Raw genomic sequence first — 20,127 nt, 5'->3', positions numbered from 1 at the left:
TGTTCCCCCCCCCCCCCTTCCAGGCCAAATCATTTCCACACATGTAATTCATGACTTTTGCCAAATATTCTGTATGGAGTGATGGGATTCTGTAAAGGAATGTCTCCTCCCTGCTTTTGACCTGTATAAGTGTTCAATCTGAATTATCAGGCATCTGAGCCATTATTATCATAAAATTCAGATCAGTTGGCAGTTTTTGCATGTCTGTTTGACAGTAAGATTTGTCAGTTGACAAGAGAGGGGATACTTATGTGGGGAGTGTAATAGGGCTCAGGTAGGGAAACAGGCCAGGAAGACACCGTTCACAAGGAGCCATTTAGTTAATAGAGAAATTTTTAGGTGAAACGTATAAAAGATCCCCAGCTTTAATTCTCCAGTGTTTGATCACCAAACTCTGGACAATCAGGTGAATATGAAATTATATATATTTTACAAATATATAAAAAATGGGTTAAGATTTTTGTTATTAGATTTAGGAAGGAAAAATACACATGGATATAAAAACCTTTTTTAAGTTAGTAAGTATAGATAGTATAGGGGAAGTAAAACGTGGAGAAAGGCAACTAATATTTTTTTTAAATGTTTAAGACTTCTAAGTTTACCAAGGCTTACAATGTAGGTTTTATAATGAATCATGTAGATTTTCTAATATTCCTAGCAGTAGTAATTTCAATTTTAAAGATATTTATAAAAATTAGGGTGTGAGTAATTCACATCTTAGCAGGTTAAATTTATAAATTCCATCATCCCCAGTTTTGGCACATGGCTTTCAAATAGGAGGATTAATTTACACCAGCCAGGACGCCTTGTATGACCATATTAGATGAAATTAGACTCCACCCCCTGTTTTCTGTTGATCTGCCAGGACCTTTGTAATTCAAGTGCTTTTTACAGTAGTAGCAAATGTTACATAAGCCCAAACATGGAGCATATTTGGAGTTGGTGGGCAGACCTAAATCATGATGCAAGCCTGCAGTAGCAAGCGTGCAATGAAGCACAACCAGATTCTGTGAATGGAAGGTAACAAGACGCCTCTCCAGAGCAGCCTTTTCTCTGCGCAAGGGCTGAAAGCTCCACTGGGTAAGTTTTCGGAGGCAGTTTTCAGAGGCTGGGCTTGGCTGGTGGCCCAGTTCTGGATGAGCCTGGGGAAGGAAGGTGGGTTAGGTCTTTGCTAACGTTACGTAGAACCAAGCAGAGTCGAGAAGAGTTAGTACAGGCCTCTTTCTTCCTTGTCTTGTCCCAGCAGGCCTGGAGGGCTATGCTGCTCAAGTGGTAGAGGGAGGGAGCTCTGCAGAGCTAGGGGATCAGAGTGGGTAATCGCCGCAAGAGGGATTAGCTGCTGCAAGCTGTCCACAGGAGCCATTCTGAAATGTCATTGGAGTGATCTGGCCAAAGTTCAAATACAGACAGGAGTCGAGTTTGCTATTAACTGCGACAAAATGCTGAGGTTTGCACCAAACAGATCCCGTATCTCAAAACAGGGAGAGAGCATTGCTTATATCACTCTCTAAAAATGGAGGAACGTTGTAATATGTTTTAACTGTTTGTTTTTTATCTTGCTTGTGGTAAGTGAGGTTTCATGACAGGCAGTTCACAGTGTTTCCTGTAGAATGTGTTTAAGAGCTGTTTTGTCAGTTACTTCAAATCCACAGCAAATTTTCAAACAGAACACTCTGTTAAGAGGAAGAACAACTTCAAAATACAAATAGTTACCCTGGGAAGTCATTCAGTAACTTAAATTGAGTATATAAAAATTTAATTATGGACTGACTGCCAGAAAAGATTATTTTTTTTCAGTTATGTTATTAAGGTAACCAGCAGAACTAAGCTGATTCTTTTTGGGTGGATGGGGAGGCTGTCTTCAACATTACCTTACCTACCTCATGCCTCATGCAGGGAATGAGGTGACAGTTGAGTTTCTGCAGTTTATCACTAGATTCAAATTTCATGTCTTCTCAAATAATGAGCTTGACCGGATGGTTTTAATTGAGGTTGAAATTTAGCTCCCCCCAGTTGTAGGACTTTAAATACTAATAGATCTTAAACCTTTAATCAAATTGTTGTTGACCCTATAGTTGCTTTTTCTAAAAGCCCTTGTCAGGCAGTTTTAGTTTTGCTGTTTCTGGTTTCATTTTTGCATATCACTCCTGATGTTTTATTAGTTGACAGCCCCAGCCTGCAGGTGGAGCAGTTACTGTTACTCTCTTCAGAAAAAATGAACATGTGCTGCAAACTCATTGAAAACATTGGCAATGTTAGGCAATTAATCACCCATTTCTTATTAGCAGAATGCTTAATGAAGGGGTGCTTTTAGACTGATTTCTGAGTGTGAGGTTTTTGTTATTCTCTTGTTCATGGTCTTTGGGTCTTCTCCCCTCCCCCATCCAAAATAAAGTGAAATTAAAAGGACACAAAACTAGTGGGAAATAGTAGTAAGGATTGTGACTAGCAGACTCAGCACAGCACTTTTCAGTAGATGGTGCTGTCATTCTATTGCACCTTGGAGTTGCTGTTCCTTCTTGGCCTGAGAAGATGGTGCTCCCTGTTGGAATTCCTAGACAGAAGTTTTCATTTAAAAAAACAAAAACAAGAGAACTCCTCTAATTTGAGTTTTATCCGATTCCTTTTATTCTCTCTCTCTCTCTTTCTCTCTCCCTCCCTCTCTCTCTCTCCCCCCACCGTGTGTGTGTGTGTGTGTGTGTGTGTGTGTGTGTGTGTGTGTGTGTGTGTGTGTAAAAATTGAACTAGAGTGGTAATTATGTAGTTTGTTACTGTTTTTTTAAGTCTCTTTGCAATTTGATAATAGCCCCATATTTTTCATTTTGGCAAAAGTGACCCAGACCCAAAATTTGACTATAGAGATGCTTGTGTAAGGATTAAGTATGTTTGAATGTTTGCTGCTTGAACTACACATGATATAACAAATTGGAATGCAAAACTTGCAAATTACTGAATTTATAGGGTACTTTTTTTCCCTAACAGGTAAGGGGTTAAATCAAAAGTAGCTGAGTACTGGTGGGTTTTGGTTTTGCTTCTTTTCTTTCCCTTCTCACATGTTGTTTCCTCAGGAATAGAAACTTTTTTTGAGTTAATGATGGAGTGGGAGGGAGACAGGGAAGTGAAATTTGATCAATTGATGTGCATCACTCTGATAATGGGATGATGTTTGTTCCAGACAAGGCGAATGATTGCTGTACACTGTCAGCATCATTTGAGTAACACTGTGCTTCCTGAGGACAGCAAAGAGAAGTCCTTATAGCTGTTAGCAAAGTAGAAGTGTCAGCCAGAATGTCATTTTTTACCTGATGTCTGTAGTCAGAAATGGTGACACCAAGATCACAGAAGTGTCATAAACAGTTTGATGGCTGTGTATTGCTCAAAGCAGCAGCAGCCTTTTCCCAAAAGATACTTTCCCTAAAGAGAGAGAGAGAGAGAGAGGAGAGAGTGTGAGTGTGTGTGTGTGTGTGTGTGTGCGCGCGCGTGCACGCGCTTGAGTTTCAGAGGATAATAACCCTCAGGTCAAAGTGTGTGTCTTGAGCAGAATTGCAGGAGCATAGAAGGGGTATCATTCAAAAATGAACTCGTCGCTCAAACCATTCGATTTTCCTTAAGACAAGATGTCTGATGACAATGATTATGAAGAAAAGATGTTACGCTCACAGCTGAGGTGATCATCTGTTATAACGTTCAGTAGCCCTTCTTTTTCTCTGTCATTCTCTATTTCAGTAAAGCATTTGGGTTTTTTTTTTTAAAGCCTTTTTACAAATGTTTCAAAAAGCTACAAGTTATGCAGGCAGGGAAGGAGTACCCTCCAAATACTCAGTAAGTTTTTCATATTTCTCACATACTTGAAAGTAAAGTTCAGAGAGGACAGTCCTCATGGGAAGAATTCTTGGCAAGAGGATTATTTTGCCATCTTTCTGCTCCTTTCTTAGCAACATTATTTACAATCCATTCACGCCTGTCCCTTCCCCCACCAGAGTGGAGTCTTTCTCCCTGTAATCTGCCCTTTGTGATCTGTTCTCTTTCATGCAGCCAGTGTGAATGGGTATGCTGCAGTGCATGTGAGCCTGCCCAGAGACATGGAAATGCCAAGAGACCCAAATACTGTAGTGGGGCCTTTATTTCCGTCATAAAGCACTGACTTTTGAAGAGCTTGATAATTTGATTATAGACTTTTGGCGAAAAGTTGTTTCAAGTGGCCCGAGTGCTGTAAATGACTCTCTTTTCTGCACTTTCCCCTTATGTTTTAATTTAAAAGCACCTCCACATTAGGGGGAGGAGAAATGCATTTGGCAGAGGTAGCAGTTGGAGACTAATTTGTTAGGGCAGCCAGTGTTGAAATCATCTTTTTCAGTTAAATCTCTCTAGTGGAAATGATGCCGAGTGCTTTGTGGTAAAGACTTTTTTTCTCAGTGTTTTCCAGTGCCATTTGTAACCCACCTAATCATGCTCTGAGGCTGGCTCCCAGCCCCAATTTTGGCTAATTGTCCTTTCAGGCACTGCATTTCAGAGGTCAGCTCTGGATTCCCCAACTTGATATTTGAGTGTTCCAGGGACAATCCCACCGATTTGCTTCCTTTTCAGCAGTTAGATTACACCTGGCTCTCTCTGAAGTAGTCTCATCAAGGGCCAGGGGAACCTAAAGAAATTGGATCAAAGAAAAACCAGATTTAGGATTAAAAAGAACCTATGACAACAAAGAGTGGAGTAGAACAATGTTTGCTTGTCAGGTACCTGTGAGTGCTTTTAAAAAGAGTAAGAAAATGTGTAGGAAAAAGTTGACAACAATGAAAGTAATGAGAGGATATTAAATGCTAATGTTCATGTGTAGTCCATGATGTGATTTTAAGTGGTATGCCAAGTATTTGAATAATTACTAGGGAAAAAAAAATTTATATATATATATATACACATATAAATATAGATATAAATATACATATATATATATGTATAAAACTCCCACTTCAAACCCAAAGTCATTCTTTCATGGATACTGTTGTTTAGGACAGTGCTAAATAAGATAGTGCCTAGTCAGTTACTGAATTTTTAAAACTATGTTAAGTAAATAATAGTACAGATAATGTGCAGATGTGATGAAAGATCTGAAATACGATTCAGTTGCAAATGACAAAATTTAGAGAAAACACTGGTGTGAAGCCAAGTTGGTGTGTAAGAAGAAGTACTGAGATTTCCGAAAACAAATGCAATCTTGCTCTATAGTCTGCCCTACATACTGATCTTGGATATTTCTTAAGGGTGTTATAATCCTTATGAAAGACAGGTGATGCCAGTTGACACCTCACAAGTTGTGTTTGGTGGCCTAAAAGTGAAGTTTGACAGTTTGGGTTAATTGGGAGCTGTATAACAGTGCATTGCAGTTATTTTTCAAATTGGACATAAAAATAAACAATTCTGTCAAGGGACAGCTTGATGAATGATCCAAAGTTTCTAAACTGAGCTTTTGATATGTGCATTGTTGATTGCTATGCCTAGTCAAAGAATCTATGCCTATTTACCTATGCTTTACATTTTATAGCCATGTTTAAGTTTGATTATTAAAAGTCCTTGCTTTAAATGGGAGTATTTATGGAATGGGGTTATCAAGAGACCGCATGAAATCATGCATCCCTTGAGGCGTGGATTGGTATTTCTCATAAGGCCTTTCCATGTAGAGTGGGCACTCTGTTTAACATTACCTGACTGAATCTATTTAAAAGTGTAAATTTCATTTAAAGAAATTTGGGGAGTTTTAGGAATCATTACTTTGATAATCTGCCTAAAATATCCACTCTTGGTTCCATAATCAGAATTTGACACTTGGTATTCATCTTATTCCATTCCACCTGCAGTCCTTCCTGTCTCCTGAGTTCAGGACCATGGGCCAGCTTTTTATTTATAAAATAATTTTAGCTTGAATGAACATCCTTTTTGTTTGGTGTGAATTTATTCATTTTTAAATGAATTCTAAAACTTGTTCCCCTTAGCTCTATCTGAGAAGAGCTTAGTATCTTCTGGAATGATGACATACAAGAATATATGAACTAAATCCTTACCACACTGCAGAAGATAACTTAAAGGGAGTGTGGTCTATTCTTAAGTAATTTCTACCTGCTTTAGTAATCAGGAAGTGTTATTCACAAACACTTTTCTGTCTAAAGAAATAAATGTGTAACTGGCATCAGCTGAACTAACAGGAGCATTTGTTTTACTCAATATTCAGTGCCCAGTACCTGGTACATAGTAGGCCCTGAGCTGCAGGCTTTGCAACTCATTATCATTTAATCTCCAACCGTGCTGCAAGGTAAGCTTGGCAGATGAAGATGCTGCCAAGGCAAATTGAGTTGTGTGGTTATCCAGGGTCACCAGCTAGTAACTGGCAGAGCAAAGATGCAAACCCACATATCTAAGTATTTTTATTTTACTTTGGATTTTGTTTAGGGTGGTTACTCGCTCAGGTTGTATCTCTGCTTTGTCTGATAGCCCTGGGCCTCTCCTGGGAAGGTGACCATAAATGATCAGAGAGTGGCTAGAAGCATGCATAATGGTATTGGTTGGCGGGGTTCAGTCAATCTAGCCTAATCCTATAGAACAGTTAGTTGCTGCTCTTCCTGATGGTCCTTTGTAGGACATGCTCATAAGATCTAGGAATGTTGTAAAACAGTTCTTTTTAGCCAAGCCAGAAAGGCAGCACTGACTGGCACTCTGTATCAAAATTTACTCCTCAAACCATCCTTGATGCTTTAAAACCCTTGAGCAAAAAAAAAAAACCTACACTGGCTGACACTTATAGCTAATCTTAATCTTTAGAATAGCAGCTTCCAAAATAGAAAGATGAAATCCAAAACAATCTAGGTTTCCCTTAAACCCATGCTGGATCCCACCCCAAATTTACCAAAAAACCATCATCAACAACCTTGTTGTATGTAGACTATGCAGACTTTTATGCTAACAGTTAGCCTGCTTTTGCCAAGCTCTTGGGAAGATGGGCTTCTTACTGATTACACTCCAATCCTCACCTTTACCCCTCCCTTCTGCCTGCCTTTGGACTGTGTATTATGGCTTGCTAATAATGCTACCTTCTAAGAGCAGGCGAGTTGTAGTGTGCTTTCTTTCACCTGGGTGCTGGAGTCAACTTGCCTGGGATTGCATCAAACCAACTCTGCCTCTCAACTAGGAGTGTGACATTGGGCAGTCAACGTAAGTCCCAACCTTGCCTTTCTCATCTGGAAAGTGGGGATAATAACAGTACCTACTTTGTTAGAAAGATGATTAAGATTGAATGAGATAATCCCTTTAAGTCCCATAGCATGGTGCCCGGCACATGTTTTCTGCACAATAAACAGTAGCAGATGTTGTTGTTGTTCTTGTTGTTGAAGGTGAAACTTCTCATCAGTCAGTTGTTTAGATTATAAAAGACTAGTAAAAGGTTTAATAAGATACAAGAAAAGAACCTAAGTAAAAGGAGTTTTGTGGGAATTTCTCAGCCGTTAGCCACTCTTTGCATGATGCCTATTGAGAATAGGACAGGTTGATACTGTGCTCATGAATGATAGTGTGCCGTCCTTTACTTTGGTATGTGTAAAATTGAGACCAGAACACCAAATCAAATTTTTCTTTTTTAAAAGTATGTATTTGATAATCAAGTTAAACTATATTCATTATAGAAGAATTAAGTGATACACAAAAGTTTTAAAAAGTAGACTTATAATCCCAGGGATAATTACTTTTTTAAAAAGCTTGACATTCTAGGTTTTTTTTCAAGCATGAATAATAGCATCTGGAGTTACAGTTTGTTTTGACTGCTTTTATAGGTTGTGTCCTAATTTTGATACTTGTATTATAAATTATCTTCAGTTGTTTTCAAAGCAATATTTATTTATGACATAAAAAAGATTTAATTATTTGCTTTGAACTCCTTTTTGGTTTATACCTGGGTGTTAACATACATTTTTTTTAAATCTCAGCATGAATTCAAAATTACGAGTTCAGTATTCTTGGTTGCTTTCCATTTTGGAAGCCCTACAGAGAGCTGTACCACCCCCCATCCCCACCCCTTCACCCCGCAATCCTGCCTTTCCCTCAGCCTCAAGCCACAAAGGGGGAAGAGAGCATTACACATTCATATCTCCCCCACCCACCCCACTCATGCACTCATGCAGGCGCTCTTCCTCTCTCCCCTCTCCTCCTCCACCTCCCCATTCCTCCTTTTTTCCCTCCATGTCTGTCTTTCCCATCCCCCCAACTTTCTTCCTCTCTCTGTCCTGCACACATATCTGTCTTTGTCTTTGCTTTCTTTCCCTGTATATGTATTTGTCTGTCTGTTGGTCTGCCTGACTGCCTCTTCCTTACCATTCACAGTGCCCTCCTCAATTCAAAAACAGTTTGCTTTCTCTGGGCTGGTGCCAGATCCTGGAGAGAGGAGCGCTTTGAAAACTCAACTTGGACTCCTCAGCAAGCCACATTACAGTTACGCTTAGCATCTGGCCACCACTTTGTCCACTTAATATAGGGTCCCTACCATAATTTGCCCATTTCTCTTTTGATCTAGGGACAAACACTTTTTTAAAGCTGGAAGCCTGGCTTACAGTGAAAGGATGGTGGGGAGTCCACTGAACTACATTTAAGTTTGTTTTTTCCTCCTTGCTTTCTTTTGGGGAAAGCCAGATGCCATATTTTTCACAGAATAAGTTACCAGTCCATGATGTGAAGAAACAACTTAACTCAGTAGCATGACAAGGATTTGAGCTGGAACTTTTCAGCCAGGATCTCAGCTGCTTACACACACAATCTGTTTCAAGTTTTAGTGAATGAAAAAAAATTCACATCATAGAATGACATTCTTAGTTTTAAAATAGCTTTTATTTGAGTTCTTCGTATATTCCAGATATTAATCCATTGTCAGATGTATGGTTTGCAGATATTTTCTCCCATTCGGTAGGCTGTCTTTTCACTTTGTTGATTATTTCCTTTGCTGTGTGCAGCTTTTTAGTTTGATATAACCCCATGTATTTTTTTCTATTGTTGCTTGTGCTTTTGGGGTCTTATTCATAAAGTCTTTGCCCAGTCCTATGTCCTGAAGTGTTTCCCTGTTCTAAAAGCTTTATAGTTTTGGATCTTGTAAGTAAGTCTTCAATCCATTTTGAGTTGATTTGGGTATATGGGAAGAGGTATGGGTCTAGTTTCATTCTTCTTCACATGGATATCCAGTTTTCCCAGTATCATTTACTGAAGAGGCTTTTCCCCCAGTGTATATTCTTGGCATCTTTGTGAAAGATCGTTGGCTATAAGTACATGTATTCTGTTCCACTGGTTCATGTGTCTGTTTTTATGCCAGTACCATGCTGCTTTGGTTAGTATAGCTTTGTAGTATAATTGGAAGTCTGGTAGTGTAATGCCTCGGTTTTATTTTTTTTGTTGTTCAGGATTGCTTTGGCTATTCAGGGTCTTCTGTTGTTTCATATGAATTTTAGGATTGTTTTTTCTATTTGTGAAGAATGCCATTGGTATTTTAATGGGGATTATGTTGAATCTGTAGATAGCTTTGGGTAGTGGACATTTTCACCGTGTTAATTCTTCCAATCTATCAACAAAGAATGTCTTTCCATCTTTTAGCATCCTCTGTAGTTTCTTTCCACAGAATTTTGTAGTTCTCATTGTAGAGACCTTTCACCTATTTTTTTTTTAACCTCACAGTTATAAAAAAAAAAAGAAAAAAATCCCGTTAAAAAATGGGCAAAGGAGCTGAATAGACATTTTTCAAAGGTAGACATACACATGGCCAACAGGTACTTGAAAAATGCTCAACATCACTAATCATCAGGGAAAATGCAAGTCAAAACCACATTGAGATATTATCTCACCCCAGTTAGACTGGCTTTATCTAAAAGACTGAGAATAACAAATGCTGACAAGGATTTGGAGAAAAGGGAACTCTTCGACATTGTTGGTGGGACTGTGAATTAGTGCAGCCATTATGGAAAACAGTATGGAGGTTTCTCAAACAACTACAGGTAGAACTACCATATGATCCAGCAATCCTACTTTTGGGTACATACCCAAAGGAATGGAAATATCATGTTGAAGGGATACATGCACTCCTATGTTCATCACAGCTCTATTTGCAGTAGCAAAGATATAGAACCAACCTAAATGTCTATCATTGGATGCCTGGATAAGGAAAATGTGTTATATATATGTGATAGAATACTACTCAGCAATGAAAAAGAGTGAAATTCTGCCATTTGCAGCAACATGGATGAGCTTGGAGAAAATTATGTTAAGTGAAGTAAGCCAGGCACAGAGGGAAAAATACCTCATGTCCTCACTCATAAGTGGGAGCTAAGAAACAAAGACAGACAGACTATAATAAAACATGGAACTTTCTGGAGAGAACAGACCTGTAGTTACTAAAGGTGGGAAAGGGGGAGGGGGATGGGGGTAGGGAGTAATTAGGTAAGGAACACAAAGTAATTATGATTTGTAATGATGAACATGCTAATAATATTGATTTGGTCATCACATACTATATACACAAATACTGATAGTCAACTCTGTACCACATAAATACGTATAAATAAAAATAAAAAATAAAAAAATTTTGAAAGGCATTTATTATTAAATACCATTTAAAAAATATTATTGGTACATCAGCCTACCTTTAACATTAAGAACCTTTAACTTGATTTTCTAGTGCCGAATCCCATGTTTACTGTTAACAGGCAAGAAAAGAATACGTTAAATAAAGAAAACCAGGGGAGGATGGACCATGATGGGAATAGAAAAGTGAAAGGACAAGCTTAAAGTTACAGTCAGTTCTGCTATAACACAACATGCATTCCTTAAAAATTACTGCACTATGCAAAATTGCGCAATAAAAACCACATAAGGCTTATTGGGAAAAGAGGGTTATGGCACAGCATCAAAAACTGCACCAGTGACACACAGAAAAAGATAGGAGCCTAATGAAAATGGTAACACACTCTTGCATATATTGGTTAAAAATACATAAATACTGGAATAAATATATATAGTTAAAAATACATATATGATTAAAAATACATAAATAGTGGAATAAATATGGCAGTTTACCTTGAAAAGACTTGGCATTTGCTTGTGGAAGCAGGCATGGGAAATGGTGGAAGAAGGTTATCTGAAATTGGATGGAAAGTTGTAGCACCAGATATGAATGGGTGTGGTTCCTACCACCCATGATGAACTGAGGTGGATGGTGGATGTTTGAGGTATGTGCATTTTGTGTATGCACATGTGGCTCGGTTCAGCTGGGTGCAGTTTTCTTCATTCACCTAGTGTTTCTTGCAGATAAAATCATGTAAAAGCAAATGCGAAATTTCATTATGCTCAGTGGTTCCTTAGAAAATCAATGGCTTTGGAACAAATTTGCATTCTGAAAACAAGCATTGTAGCAGAACTGACTGTATTTAATTAGATTGATAATTTTATTTAATTATTTCATCTTAAGAGAAAATACATCTCATTTGCTCTGAGACACCTGCTTGAGAATTCTGATACCCAGGAAATAAAAGGAGTGTAATTCTTAAAAGTCAAGATTCTAGTTGGGAGTTTTCTCACTCTTTATACCACAGACATGGTGTATATTCCTTCAATGCACTGCTCCGGGGGTACACAAATGATTTTTGTGGATGAACATGGATGAATGTTTTTATTTTAATATTTACTTATTTTAATGTTTATCAGGAAAACATACATCACAGCTTATGAAACCTATTGTTTCGTATGTCTCTGAACTGGGAGTGGTGGTACCGTGCTTCACCCTGGGGTGAAGCTTGTGGTTGAAAGGATTGGTAGTGGTTTCAGGATGGCCTGGCAGAGGGGCACTACTGCTGATTAAGCAGTAGGGGACCAGGAATGCTAACCATCCTGAAATCCTGTATGAAGAATTGTTCTGTCCAAAATACCAATAACATCTTCATGAGAGACTAGTTAGTACTAGGCTAATGAGGAGGAGAGAATGATAAAGTTGATAATAATTTAAATAAAGATGTTGAGTAAAAAAATAGTACTAATATGTGGTTTTGGTAAGAATGATGAAAATAGTCTGCAGTTGATGGAAGTTGAGAAAACACTCATTTGAGACAAGTAGTATCAGTAAGCTTTATTTGACAAACCCTTATATATAGTGCCGTGTGCCAGGCAGTGTTCTCAGCGCTGTGCAGATGTCAACTTACTCAACCATGGTTAATTGTTCTTGAGGCATTAGCCTAGTCTAAGGTGGTCTCTCAACCTTGGCTGCAAAATAGAGTCACACAGGGAAGCTTGTCAAAGTCTGGATGCCCGGGCTACACCCCAGGGAACTAAATCACAGTGTCTGAGGGAGGGACCCAAGCATCAGTTTTTAAAGCTTCTTAGGTATTCCAGTGTGTAACCAGGCTGAGAAGTCTAGGGCCATTTGAAAATTACTTCTTTTCCCAAGAAAAGCTGTGCCAGTCATACAAATTTTAGCTGAAGACCTACTCTGTGCCATGCCTTATAGGGAAAGACGATGGGGAGATAGCTCACAGAGGCTCTTCCATCCGAGGCAAGCAACAAAACTGTAAACAGGTGTTTACAATCCTGGCTGACAAGAGCTGATGCTTGGAAGTATGTTCAGAGTGTTTGGGGATCACAAGAGTGAGAACAACTAAATTAAAAAATTCTCAGATGCCAAATTTGGAAAATTATTAAACCGTAATTAGTTTTCTCTTCCTTACACACAACTTTCATATGGGGGAGAGGAAGCAAGAGGCATTTATCAATCAGTATCAATTTAGTCTTCCTAACTTGATTGTAGCCTTTGTGTGGTTGAGGTGGAGAATTTGAATTTTGTCTGTAGCTAACATCATAATTTTGTCCTGGTGTGGAACAGGCTCTTAATACCTCATGAAGCATCATCGGACTAATGTCCTTCGAGGAATAAGTCATCACAGCTTCACCAAAAGACTCAGGACTACTATAAGAAGACCTTAGGAAATAAACCACTTAAGTGATGCTTGTACTCATTGATTCTAATATGCTTAATGTTTTAAATACTCATATAGCTCTCATTTTAAAACTTAGAGTTAAGCAAATGTGTAATTTTAAATTACACGTTTAATTGAAAACAGCCACTAAGCTAAGATCATAAAATACTCCAGTGGATAAAGTTACCAATAACTTGCTTATTTTGGATGGTAACGTTCTTCAACAACTCTTAGTTTATATGTATGGATTGCCTTATTCTGAGAAAACCTGATTCTCCAGTGGATAGATTTATTTTCAGTTAAACCTTTGTAGTCTGTACTTAACCATGAATTACTTCCTGGTTTAAGAAACAGGCATAGCTATTTGTGGTATTTGTGTCTTGCACTTTTGGCATATTAGTGGTGTGAACCAGAGCTATGCCATCTGTAGTCAAGTGAGATTATTTTTAAAAAAGGAGTGAAATGATTCACTGGAAAATTTCAGCACAGATTCTTAAGGAACGATAAGATAACCCTAGAAACATTCTTATTTGGTGTCATATGCTGGTGGGTAGTGACAGGGGAAAAAAAGATGGTACGACTTGTTTCTTAAGATTTTGTTATTTTGAAAATCAGAGAGATGCTATGCTAGAAAGGAAGAAAGATTTCCATGCAGTGTCAATTAGGAGAGCTCTGCAGATGAATGAATAATTTTCCTCTCTCTGAATGTGAGTTAGAGCCAATGAGGTTCATTTCTAGTATACAGAACCCAAAAGGCAATATTCTCATGTGTAGAATGGTTGTTTAATTTCCTAATGGGTGTATGTGATAAACCTCTTTATGCTAAGATACTTCGGAAACAGGAGGACCAGTTCCTAGAATCCTAAGCAAGTCTGTGGGACCTAGATAAGCCATTTCTGAAAGCTGCTGAGTTTAACATATTTTCACTTACTGATATGTGTTTTAACCTAAATGTGTTGATTTCAGGGAACTCTAAGAGTTCCATTTGAGATTGCCTGAAACATGGTGTCTTTTTTGTTGTTGTTGTTTTTCTTTTCAGAAAGAAGACATAGCTCATCTAGCAAGCCGCCTTTGGCCGTTCCTCCTACTTCAGTATTTTCCTTCTTCCCTTCTCTGTCCAAAAGTAAAGGAGGCAGTGCAAGTGGAAGCAACCGTTCTTCCAGTGGAGGTGTTCTTAGCACATCCTCATCAAGTTCCAAGTTGTTGAAATCGCCCAAAGAGAAACTGCAGCTCAGGGGGAACAGCAGGCCAATGCATCCCATTCAGCAAAATAGAGTCCCCCATGGAAGAATGTGAGTATGGTCATGAGGGTTGTTAAAGCTTTCCTGCTGGATGTGGAACTGTACATACCAGTAGCATCTGAGAGTATCTGTGAATGATGTAACAAGAGAGCCCACCCACATTGGGGAGGATTCAGATATAAGTTGTTGGTTCTTGTTTCCCTACCATAACCTAGGAGCCTTTTCAGAGTAGGAAGATGAGTAATAATGAGGTTAATAATACTGATTTTTTCTATTATGTGACAGTTACTGAAACGAAGCTCTGCATGTGTACTATGTCATTTAATTATCACGGCAATCTTACAGAATAGGTATTATTGTTACCCCATTTTCCAGATGAAGAGAAGGAAGCTTAATGCTGTTGAGATTCAAATACCACTTCTGTCACTTCCTAGCTGTGGGGATTTGGGCAAGGCACTGTTTCTCTCAGACTCTAAGAATAACAGCCACTCCACACAGTTATTGGGAGTATTAGAGTTAATATATGTCAAGCACCTGACACAGTGTCTGGCCCACAGGAGACAGTTCACATGGGTGTTGGCACTCCTGCTGCTGCTGCTGCTGCTAACGACCATAGTGAGACAGTGAAAGGACTCCCAGATGCTGCTGTAGGATTTTCTGTGGCCTGCAAAGCAAATAGGGAAGCAGTGCTTCCTCCCCCCAGCCTTGGGTTTAGATCACAGCAATGATGAGGGAAGAGTGAAAGAAGTTTACATCCACCAGGCAGGCCTTTGGCAAGTTTCCACGGGAGATCTTTAGGTTGGCAGGCTCCTTAAGGTCACATGAAGGAGCAGCCATGCACTCCCATAAAAACATATCTTCCCTCATCATGGCATCCCTTAGCCTGGTGGTGGGTGGCTTTTCCCTGGCCTGCCTCCCTCTGGAGGGTATACCACATATCTCAGTCCGTGGTCTGATAACCTGATTAATCTAGGGCAGGATCCAGCACCTGCTACTGCTCAGGGACCTTGCCAGCTGGGAGAGGCCATGACATCTTACAGTGGCTCTGCTGCCATCAGGCTATTCCAGGTACAGCTGTTTGGGGCTGTTTGTCCTGGTTGCTAAGCCCCCAGCCCCTGTTCATCTGTCAGAAGTGCAGTACAGCAAGCTTGGTCTTTTGTTTCTGGAGCTGTCTGAAAGCCAAAGAAAACGCTAGTGTGGTGCATAAGTCACTCACCAGCTTAACAGCTGTTAGAGCACTGACTCCGTTGAACAAAGTTTATAAAACCTCATCAATCCAAATCTTCTTTCCTTGGAGCTAGGACTTTAGAGGGGGACCAGGCCACCTGTTAGCTTCCTACAACATCATCAGTTTTACCAAGCAAACTGATAGTGTCAGAAAGGTTCCAAGAGAAAGCAATTCTTTGTTAGTGGCACAGGTATTCAGCACTCAACCCCTCCACCGCACCCTCATCCCTTATACCAAGTGCTTATATCCTAAACTTCTATCATAAAAGCCTCTTTCAGGGGCTGGAGAATCACACTTCAGTGACACATCATATGCTAGTAAAACATTGGTCTTCCTCATTGACAGAAACAGAGAGCCTTTTCTTGGAGATATGTTGTTAGGCATGTTTGAGTCTTATAAGTCTTTAGTGACATTTCTTGGAAGTATTTGCTCACTCACAAGTTTACTTTGTTTTGATGAATCCTTTCTTTGAAATGACGGTTCTCAAAAGATATTCTCTAAGGGTTCTGCAGATAGTCTTTCATCCTTTTAGACTTTTTGATGTTTTGCTTCTTGCAGAAATTGCATTGGGTATCAGGTCCAAGTCTCCCATAGACCCATCTGTAAAATTTTTCTGAAATGATTAAAGACCAGATAAATTTGATGGTCCACTGGGGCCTGGGGCTTTTGCCTCACCAGGAGGGCTTATAGATTTAAGTGTGAAACCTACTGGTTTTTCTGGATAGTCCTAACAAAATACATAAGGTGCCTTCCAGGGGGCTGTACAGTGCTCAGGTAGACCCAGAACCTGCCCTCATCCCTCTGGCTCACTATTCACCCAGGGCCACAGGGCACTCAGGGCTGGTGTTCTCGCTTCCTCCTACAACAGCATGACACCCTCTGTGAAAGTGGAAAAGATTCATCCGAAGATGGATGCCACACTACTGAAATCTGCGGTGGGGCCAACCTGTCCTGCTACTGTGAGTTCCTCAGTCAAGCCTGGCCTTAACTGCCCCTCAATACCAAAGCCAACCTTGCCTTCTCCTGGACAGATTGTGAATGGCAAAGGGCTTCCTGTACCACCCACTCTGGAAAAGAAATCTGAAGACAATTCCAATAACAGAAAATTTTTAAATAAGAGATTATCAGGTAACTTCACATTCTCTCTCTTAATAATGTTTCTCTGTATATTAAATGGGCATTCACAGGGAGCCAGATGAACAGCTATCTGTAAGTCCCCTTTTTAAAACTGGTCAATTTCAGCTTTAAGAGGAAGTTCCTTAGGTGTAGTATGCTTGTGCTCTTCACTGTGGTAAGAGTGTGTGTGGGTAATGTTAAAAGTAGCTTTTTTAGTGGTTTGTTTGTGAATGTAGTAATGCAGTAATGCTGACAATATCTTTCCTGTCTTCTGATGACAGCAACCCAACTCTCTTCATGATGTTGCTGCTTTGTCACAGTACTCACGTGTTGTACATTTTGTATTTATTGATAACATGGTTGATTGTATTCAAGCTATAATGTGTTTGTCTTGAGATTTCTCCTATATTATTATTTACAAAATAAATGAAGGAGTGTTTGCTCTGCACCTGGCTGCAGCCCCAGGCAGGTGCTTTTTCCATCTGCCAGAGAAACATTCCAGGGTACTGTGGCCATAGTGACCTGTCAGGGGTGATGCAGCTGCCCAGGATAACAGGATGAAAAAAAGAAAAAGAGTTAAAAATGAAGGAGTATTTGGTGAGCCCATGGTAATGTCTGTGTATTTTTGACAGAAAGAGAGTTTGATCCTGACATTCACTGTGGGGTCATTGATCTCGACACCAAGAAGCCCTGCACACGGTCTTTGACATGCAAGGTAAGTGGCATCCTGAAGCTGAATACTCTGATGAGCACAGGGAAGTGGGATGTACCACTCTGTTCCCAAAGTCTCACCAACCCACAGGGGACATGATGCTCTGTATATTGCTATGAATTGTTTAAGTTAGGGAATATTTTGGTTCTGATGAAGAAAGCCTAAGCTGACAAAATGTGAGGTATGTTATTATGATAAATTGTTATCTCGAGAGTTTGTTTCTAGTGAGCAGTATTGTATCTAGGAGAATTGTGTTCTTCCCTAATCTGTCTGTTATTTTCAAAGGCTTTTAATATTTCTACATAAAAATTTAATACAAAAGGCTACTGTGTTCAGATAATTTTTACTGTGGTTCAAATTCTACTGAATTAAAACAAGTCTAGTAACTTCCTTTGCATATATATAAATATCCTTAAAATGTGTAAGCCATGGTTCTTAAATTTTAAAGAACTACTTTTTAAAAATTTGTAACTTTGAGATGGCTTTATTCTAGTTTTTAAAAAAATAACAGATAAAATACCTAATTTATATATAAGCTAAGAGAATGTAATGATCCCCCTTTCTGTTCCGAGGTCTTTCTTTATTTCCTTTAAAATGCCGGTATGCTAATAGGAAGTATGTTTGCTGTAAAATAAGAGTTGTTGATGTGGGGATGGCTTCAGGGCATCATTGAGCCCCTCTACATAAATTATATTTGTGCACATTTCTCTGGAGAATGTTTCCAACTGCCCTTCAGAAGAGTTCAAGAAGTATTTAGAATCACTGCTTTGAAGTACGTAATTTAAAAACCTTGTTTGAGGTAGAGGGTAAAAATTATAAAAGTTAGTTTCTTTCTAAAAATTAGTAAAATTGTTGGTATATTATTTCTAATTTTACTAGAGATTGTATTTGAATAAAGGACTCAGGTTCTGCTCCACCCCTTCCCACCAACCAGTGAAGGAATGTAAAAATCTTCACAAGTGGGGAATTTTTAAGTAGGTTTTATTTTAATTTAAATTTATAATTTCATTTTAGTGTATAGATTTTGTCTTAAAACAGTGGTTCTGAACCTTTTGAGGAAGGGCCTTTAAATACCTAATTTTTAAAAATCATGGACCTTCTTCCCAGGAAAAAAAAAGTACATACATACATATGTTCTGAATTTTGCATTCTGTCTTGGGTGATGGACACCCCCACCCCAAGCTCATCTTTGGATTTCTAGATTAAAAACTTCTATCTCGGAACAAACGTTTTTTTTTTTTTTTATAGGATACTAATTGAACACATATAGTGATGTGTTGTTGTTTTTGTTTTGTGAAGATAGCCATTTGAGCTCTGTAAAATTATGTCACAGATTCAGTTGCCCCTAAGGGAATTTGTGGAAGCATGCCTCAGCCCTCTTCCACGTCAGGATCACAACTTGCTGTCCTCTCTCTGCCCTCTTCCTGCCTACCTGGCTCTCAGTAACATAGATTTCTCAGTAACATGGTACCTGTGGGCAATGAAGGGTGCTTTCTTTGTCTGAGATGCTCTGTTTAAATTATCTGTGAAGCATAGTGGTGAACCAAAAGTTTTTTCTTTCATTTTTTAAAATTTGGTTTTATTGTGCTGAGAAACTTAATATAAGATCTACCCTCTTAACAAAGTTTTAAATGTACAATGCAGCATTGTTGACTATAGGTACAATCTTGTACAGCAGATCTCTAAAACTTATTCATCCTTCTTAAGTAAATCTTTATGCCATTGATTAGTAACTCCCTGCTTTCCTCTCCTCCCAGCCCCTAGCAACCACCATTCCACTCTTTGATTTTATGAGTGTGACTGTTTTATATACCTCATATAAATGGAATAATGCAGTATTTATCTTTCTGTGACTTGCTTATTTCTCTTAGCATAATGTCCTCAAAGTTTATCCATGTTGTCACTTATTGCGGAATTTCCTACTTTTTTAAAGCCAAATAATATTCTGTTGTATGTATGCACCACATTTCTTTATCCAGTCATCCATCGATGGACGTTTAGGTTGTTTCCACATGTTGGCTGTTATAAATAATGCCATAATGAATATGGGAGTGCCGATACCTCTTTGAGATCCATATTTTAATTCCTTTGGATAGATACCCAGAAGTAAGATTGCCAAAAGAATCTTCAACTCAAAATCTGCAAGGAGCTTCCCTAGCTCTTCCTTTGCCTTCGTTGCTTGATGAACTGACTTTGTATGTATATGCATATTTCTGCCGTCTTCCTTTTCATATGGTGTGTGCTCTCCTTGTGCTCCTTTATTATTGTCTGTGACATGGTGCTAAACTTTTAATTGCATTAATATGTGTCTTCAGCCCTGGCTTGTCGTGGGTGCAGCACAGAATGGACAGAAAATGCAGCATCCCATCAGGCCTGCCCTTTCACAGGATGCCTTGATTTTCTTCCGTTGTTCTATTTGTCAGTTCTTCTCCCTTTCCTTGCCTTCACTTTGGCCTGAATCTGTTAAGCTGTGTAGAGCTAACCATGCTAGAGTGTCCCCACTCTGAATGTCCCCCAAATTGCTTCTGGATTCTTCCATCTTAGACTCAGAATGTGTCTGTTCCCTTCATTGTCAGGGAATTTGCTGCTGTTCCCTCCATCACTCATTTCCTGTTGTCTGCTTGCCACCCTCATTATCCCCTCCTCACTTCCTCATCTGTCTAATATCCTGTTTGATGTCCTCTGTGCCTTCTATGCAAAGAGATTTGTGACTCTGGCAGCCTTTGTCCATTTGGTCATTGTAGGACTTTTTATTGCATATGTCTGTGAGCACAGGCCTCATTCAAAGTCCCAGAGGATACAGGGTTTAACAAAATCACGGCATGTTGTCTACCCTTGTGGAGCTTACAG

General features: G+C 39.1%; 1 protein-coding gene across 1 annotated transcript in view; it reads left to right on the top strand.

Annotated features, from left to right (window-relative positions):
• ATXN7 (ataxin 7) overlaps window positions 1-20,127 on the top strand; it is a gene marked incomplete at its 5' end in the record, with an annotated part of 91,463 nt that overhangs the window by 53,665 nt on the left and 17,671 nt on the right. Inside the window, 3 exons of the mRNA XM_008564028.1 lie at window positions 14,020-14,272; window positions 16,318-16,577; window positions 17,198-17,280. Of these exons, the coding sequence (XP_008562250.1) occupies window positions 14,020-14,272; window positions 16,318-16,577; window positions 17,198-17,280 (596 nt within the window). The remainder of the gene's footprint in view (window positions 1-14,019; window positions 14,273-16,317; window positions 16,578-17,197; window positions 17,281-20,127) is intronic.

The sequence above is a fragment of the Galeopterus variegatus genome, unplaced genomic scaffold (genome assembly GCF_000696425.1).
Source record: "Galeopterus variegatus unplaced genomic scaffold, G_variegatus-3.0.2 Scaffold179, whole genome shotgun sequence".
In the NCBI taxonomy this organism is placed as follows: domain Eukaryota; kingdom Metazoa; phylum Chordata; class Mammalia; order Dermoptera; family Cynocephalidae; genus Galeopterus; species Galeopterus variegatus.
Note: the sequence above shows the minus strand (reverse complement) of the source record. Positions and strands in the feature narration are given on the sequence as shown.